The following is a 6,494-nucleotide window of genomic DNA, read 5'->3' as shown; positions in this document are numbered from 1 at the left end:
TCAGCTGACACCTCTCCCATGCCAGCTGGGTCAGCAAGCCCAAATTAGGAAGAAGCTACCAAACTCCAAGAGAGCAGAGTCCATGCCCTGGCACTGAGGTGGCATTGGTAAGATAAGCCCCAGGAAGGGAGGGTGGAGGTGGAGGTGAAGGAAGCAGAGACACCAGGAATGGACCAGGCTGGCCTCAGGCGGCTGCAGGGACCTCACCTCCTCTATCGGTGGGATCTCTTGGCCAGGGTGGTGGTAGAGATGATCTTGCTGCTGGAACTACCGCCGACACCAACACTACCACCAAACCCAAAACCACTTCCGGAGCCAGAACCCAGGCCAAATCCGGAGCAGCTTCCTAACCCTCCACCAACGCCTCCTGCACTGGCAGCACCCCCAGCTACAGCTGCGGGAGAAAGACAAGGACATGGTCGTTCCAACAGTGCTGGAAACCAGGAATCTCACCCCAAACCAGGGTGAACAAATGGCCACAGCGGGGGCAGATGGTACTTACAGATGCTCACGGCACTCTGGCATTCTCCAGACATTCTGTGGGCAACAGAAAGAGCAGTGAACCTCAGCAAACCTGGAGCCACACTTGGTTCAACAAGCAGGTATCAAGCACCCTCCCATCCTTCAGCAGCCAGATTTGAGGCCTGAATGTGAACCTGTTATATAACACCGTCCTGATTCATAACACACCAGCACAGAAGCAAGTGGTCCAGCAGAGGTGTCCCGGACTGGCCATGGCTCTGGACCCTCTCCCTTCCTTCCTCCTGTTCCCACCCTGCCTTAGCCCCCCTCACCGGCACTCCTCGCCCTCCAGCAGCTTGCGGTAGGTGGCGATCTCAATGTCCAAGGCCAGCTTCACACTCATGAGCTCTTGGTACTCTTGCAGCATCCGGACCAGCTCCTCCTTGGCCTTCTGCAGGGCGCCCTCCATCTCTGTGCGCTTGCCGTGGGCATCTTTCAGGGCCGCCTCCCCACGCTGCTCTGCACCAGCCATGGATGCCTGCAGGGTCTGGCACTGCAGACAGGGGCGCGGGACAGGCGATCACCAGGGTCCTGCTGTCAAGACCTCTAAACCTGTCCCCTCTCCCGTAGCAGCTTTGCTTGGGTTAGGATGTCAGGATTCTGTCTGTCCTTCTCCCCACCTTCCCTGACTCTTATGTATTTTATTCACTCCAGCTAAGGTCCACCGATGCCCCCACCAGACTGATTAGACAAAATGAGCAAAACCAATGAAAAAGAGCCAGGAAAACTTATCTGCTGAGGTTATCGTGTCATGTTAACTAGGATATTGCTGAAAAGATCTGGGTATGACTTATGCAAAGAGCTACAAATCCCCCGCAGACTAGCTCAGGATCTTCTGGGCTGATGCCTTATCCGCTTGTCTACTGTGGAGGCATCTGCCTCAGGCCCCTGGCCCTGTACCGAGGCCGGGTAGAGGTGACACATACTTGCTTCTTGACATTCTCGATCTCAGCCTGCAGCCTCTGGATCATCCTGTTAAGCTCTGAAATCTCTTTCTTGGTGCTCTTCAGGCTGTCACCATGTTGTTCGACTGAGGCCTGGAGCTGCTGGACCTGAGACCCAGGAGACACAGGGAATCAGGGGTGTTTGGGTAGAGTCTATTCTCAAGTGGACTCAGCAAGAATAGCCACAGGTGGCAGGAATGATACAAAATGTCATGCTATCTCCAGGCAGACCAGGATCAGTGCCACCCAGAAGAACCAGTTTTACCCCTCACTTCTCTTGGGCTCGAGCTGATGCTCATCTGCTCACAGACATCAAAAGCAGAGCCCCAGAAGCCACTCTCGGCCCCTGAGAGACCCCCGACACCCACCTTGGTCTGGTACAAGGCCTCGGCCTCGGCCTTGCTCCTCTGAGCGATGTCCTCGTACTGGGCCTTGACCTCGGCGATGATGCCGTCCAGGTCCAGGTTGCGGTTATTGTCCATGGACAGGACCACAGACATGTCGCTGACATGGGTCTGCATCTGGGACAGCTCCTGCAGGGAAAATGTCTCACATCAGGCCTCCTGGAGAGTCTTCCCTAATCTCTGACACCAGAGACCTGCCATCACCATGGAAATGGCCATGCCACAGGCTCAGATGGAAGCCAACTTGGCATTGCATACAGAGAAGGAGGAGGGGTAAATTTCTATGTAGAAATCAAGTGGTTGGCGATATCTCAAGTCAGAAAAGCAATGCTTGTAGTCCCTACTGCTCCCTAAGCTCCTCCAGGTCAGGGGGCCCTGAGTATGTTACATGGAAGGGAAGGGAATGGATCTATTTCACCAGAGAAATGCTAGACAGCAATAACTTCTATCCCATGCAATCTTTAGACCTAATCTTCTAAGACAACCTCTGGTTTTGAGACCACTCAGTTGAATCTCTCACTTCAACCCTTTCTATCCATGACCTTGCTGAGAGCCCACGGCCCTGGAGTAAGGGAGCTGGAGTCCTTTCAACGAACTGTCAGTTCCGACCAGCAGCCTCACAGATGGAGGAGTCCCTTCCCTGAATGGAGTCCTCACCGCAGCATAGAGGACCCTCAGGAAGTTGATCTCATCATTACGGGCCTCCACTTTGGCCTCCAACTCCGCCTTGTTCATGTAGGTGGCGTCCACGTCCTGCAGAGGAAGGGGGAGGATAAGAGACAAGGTACAGGCATTCCAACAGGGGGCAGGGAGTGTTATGTGACACACAAGGTAGCACCAGGTGAGGTGGCGGGGGACTAATCATTTGGCTTATTCTGCCCCTAAAGCCACCTGCAGACATGGAAGTTAATTACCCAAATGGGCTTTTTTTTCACAGCCTTAATTCATAGTTCAGTGAGATCTGGATAGTACCAAGTGGGGTGGAGATGAGAGGGATGGACCGAACCCATGATTCAAGCCAAAGGCCACTCCTGAGGGAAGTGGGAGCACATCCCTACCCGCCTTCAACCCTTACCTTCTTTAAGACCACAAAGTCATTTTCAGCAGCTGTGCGCTTGTTGATCTCATCTTCATACCTAGGGATGGGAAGATGCAAAAAAAAAAGACAAGGGCTTCCCTGGTGGTGCAGTGGTTGAGAGTCCGCCTGCCGATGCAGGGGACACGGGTTCGTGCCCCGGTCCGGGAAGATCCCACATGCCGCGGAGCGGCTGGGCCCGTGAGCCATGGCCGCTGAGCCTGCGCATCCGGAGCCTGTGCTCCGCAACGGGAGAGGCCACAACAGTGAGAGGCCCGTGTACCGCAAAAAAAAAAAAAAAAAAAGCCCACAGTGAGCTACTGTTTCTCACTCTCTCCTGCTGGTTTTCAAACATCTAACTACCTGGAAAAATCCATCTAATTGGCTACATTTTCCCACGTTCATACAGATATTCATTCCACCTACATTTATTGAGTAATTACAGCATATGAGGTACCAGTCTAGACCCTAGTTTACTCAGAGAAGTGAAAACCAAATTTTAAAAAGACTGTTTGCAAGAGATAAGATGTGAGGAGGAGAACCAGCAATGATCTGGTCGACTTTATTTCCATAGAAGGGCTGTCCTTTGGCCACTGGGTGGATTAAATTCTCAGGAGGGTTGCCAATACTCCAGTTCTTTTTCTTTGGTGTGAGAGTGAATTGAGAGAGGGAGCTGGTATTTTTCTCAGCTCCATCCCATAGTGAGCATAATAAGAGTTACTCTGCATTCAATGTTCATTTTATGTCCGGCACTATGCTACTAGCTCTCTCTAACTCATTTAATTTCATTTAATTCTCACAACCTATAAAGTAGAACTATTATCCCCATTTTAAAGATGATGAAAACTAAGGTTCAGAGAGGTTAAGCAAGTCACCCAAGATCACACAGCTAGTAAGTGAAGGAATCAGTATGCCAAGCAAGTCCATCTATCTCTACAGCCTGTATTCTTCTAACCCTGCTGTATTGCTTTCCATCTGTTTGGTTTTTTATCTTATTTGTATATGGCAAGCCCAGCTCTCTGAATACATCACTCATTTTCTGTTTGGGGCAACTTAGGGTTACTAGACCTCACCCCATTAAAAAAGTGACCATGTAGAAGCATGGGAACAGACTGGAGGTCCTCCCTGACCCTTTGGGGTCTCTCCAGAGCCTGAGATTCTAAATGATGAAGAGGAACCCGGGGGGCCTGGGGCATGGCTGGGCAGATTGTCCCATCCCCTCCCCAAATACTTGGCCTTGAAGTCCTCCACGCTGTCCTGCATGATTTTCAACTCATACTGCAGGCCTCCTTTGTTGTTGGTCAAGGTATCCAGCTGCTTCCTCAGGGCACTGAGGTAGGCCTCAAACAAGGGATCAAGGTTTTTGCTGGATGTGGTTGTCGCCTGCTGCTGAAGGAGGTTCCACTTGGTCTCTAGAACCTTGTTCTGCTGCTCTAAGAACCGCACCTGTATTTAACACAGGGACCAACTGACAGATGAGGGCCTGAATCACTGGCAGGAGGGCTAGCCAACACCATCCCCGTCAATCCAAGCTAACCAGGGAGCCCAAGAGCCATCCGAGTAGGGCCACCACGTTGCAACTCCAGGCATTATCTGCTGGGGTCAACATGGCAGCCCCGCTCCACAGCAGCAAGTGGGCCACGTGTGTTGGGGAGAGCAGAGCAGAGCCCAAGCATCGGGGCCTGACTGTGCAGCAAAAACAACTTCCCGACCACAGGGATCCAGAGTTACTGAGAAGGGATGAGTTGCTGAGAATACTGAACCTCTATGAAATAATAAAATAAAACAAGCTTAGGAGATACAACCACAGCCTAAGGGCTATTGCATTCAAAGTGATCCTGACCCACGGCAAAGGAATGATAAATTCACTGAAGATGTCTTAAACAAGCTTTCTTCTAAATGGACCTGGTGTGTCCCTGTGAACCTGTGCACAACTGAGTATAAATATTTAAGATCAAGCCCTAGACATATTCTGAGTCTCATAGACTCACTGCTGCAAGAGGACTTCCCTGAACTTTCCCTCTAGGAAGAGATCTAGCCAGATAAACCAGGGTTTGGCATGATACTTCCACTTTAGGTGCTTCAGAATTGTAAGAAAAGCTGGTAAGGGTGACTGATCACAGTTTGAACTTAAACTGATGATGGGAGATTAGACAAGGAAGCACCCAAGCCTTGGTCTTACTTTCACATCTATAGGTCCTAGAGTCACAGTAAAGCCCTTTTAAGCTGCTATGGGTTAATTCAAACTAGCAAGAAGAGCAAATATTCCCACTCGATCTACTCCCAGATTGCTCATTCTTGCCCCATCATCTAAGAGAAGTAAGACTTCGATGCACAGAGAACCAGGGCACCCTGGGCCAAACGTGCTGCAGCCATCTATTCAGTCATTCATCTTTGGATTAATAACTCTCTGGAACTAATCTCTTTGCTATCATCCATCATACAGAAGCACAGCATACAGCAGAAAAGACTTGAACCTCCAAACCTTGCATGGAGTAGGGAAGTGGACTACAAAAAGGAAAATCAGAGAGCCATCCCCTATCCTCTTCAAACAGACCCAGAAATGAGCAATTTTGCCCAGAATCAGGAGGATGAACACAATGACCTTCCAAGGTCCTACCAGGAACTCTAATCTGCCATTAGAGTCAGTCCCTTTCTCATTTGGGAAACCAGCCTGGTTTTCTTCTGCTCTGACAACAGAAGTGTCAGTCGTTAAGCTATTATATTCACTATAATTAATTAACTATTAAATTATTAGCCATATTATTTATGAAACCAAAATCTGAGAAGAAGCAGGGAAACAAGGAACCCACTTTATAGCTGGGGTGACTGGACTCAGAAAAGCTGAATGATTTGCCCAGTAACACATAGCAGGTCAGGAAATCCAAGAACTGAACTGCTTTGAGCAGCCTGTTTTCCCACCAGTCACAGGACAAAAGAGAAAGAGTAATGACTCTTCTCAACCGGGTGGGAAACAGCGGCCCAGAGAAGTTCACAGTTTTCCCAAGTCCACAGCAGGCTCAGGTCTGAGATGCCAGGACTCAGAAACCCTGGCTTCTACCACCTTATCTGACCAAGGGGCCGGCTCACCTTGTCAATGAAGGAGGCGAACTTGTCGTTGAGGGTCTTGATCTGCTCCCGCTCCTCGGTCCGGACCTTCTGGATCTCAGGGTCAATCTCCATGTGGAGTGGCGTCAGCAGGCTCTGGTTGATGGTGACCTCCTGAATCCCTCCAGCAGGGCAGACAGGGAAGCCAGCACCGCCCCGTCCACCAAAGGAGCCACCGAATCCAAGGCCAAAGCAGCCAGCCCCCAAACCTCCAGCAGCCCCAAACCCAGCGCCTCGCCAGCAGCCAGCCGTGCCGATGGAGATGCTCTTGTTTCCCCCGAGGTTGCAAAGGCTTCTGCTACTGAAGCCCCCAGAGCAGGAGCCTGTGCCCCCAGACATGGAGATAGAGCTGAAAGCAGGCTTCTTGCCTCCACCTACGATGGCTGAGCCACAGCTAAAGCCCTGGGGCCCGCCTCGGACACACTGCTGTCTGATGAGCAT

The 6,494-nt window shown here is 50.8% G+C and overlaps 1 protein-coding gene across 1 annotated transcript; it reads right to left on the bottom strand.

Moving 5' to 3' along the window:
• Positions 1-212: 212 nt before the first annotated feature.
• KRT4 (keratin 4) lies at positions 213-6,494 on the bottom strand. The gene is made up of 9 exons (XM_030866915.2): positions 6,036-6,494; positions 4,177-4,391; positions 2,946-3,006; positions 2,528-2,623; positions 1,835-1,999; positions 1,449-1,574; positions 795-1,015; positions 503-537; positions 213-394 (listed from the first exon to the last, which is right to left on the bottom strand). Exons 1-9 carry the CDS (start codon positions 6,492-6,494, stop codon positions 213-215), a joined length of 1,560 nt encoding a protein of 519 aa, XP_030722775.1.

Source organism: Globicephala melas, chromosome 10 (genome assembly GCF_963455315.2).
Source record: "Globicephala melas chromosome 10, mGloMel1.2, whole genome shotgun sequence".
NCBI classification, from domain to species: domain Eukaryota; kingdom Metazoa; phylum Chordata; class Mammalia; order Artiodactyla; family Delphinidae; genus Globicephala; species Globicephala melas.
The sequence above is the reverse complement of the archived record's forward strand: the minus strand, read 5'-3'. Positions and strand labels throughout refer to the sequence as shown.

What these genes read in the sequence shown, in the direction of transcription:
- KRT4 (XM_030866915.2), bottom strand. Translation starts at nt 6,494, where the DNA reads ATGCTCATCAGACAGCAGTGTGTCCGAGGCGGGCCCCAGGGCTTTAGC. An exon ending in TCGCCTCCTTCATTGACAAG is followed by an intron (nt 4,392 to 6,035) that starts GTGAGCCGGCCC and finishes TGTTAAATACAG; the next exon opens with GTGCGGTTCTTAGAGCAGCA. An exon ending in CTGGAGGGCGAGGAGTGCCG is followed by an intron (nt 538 to 794) that starts GTGAGGGGGGCT and finishes TGTTGCCCACAG; the next exon opens with AATGTCTGGAGAATGCCAGA.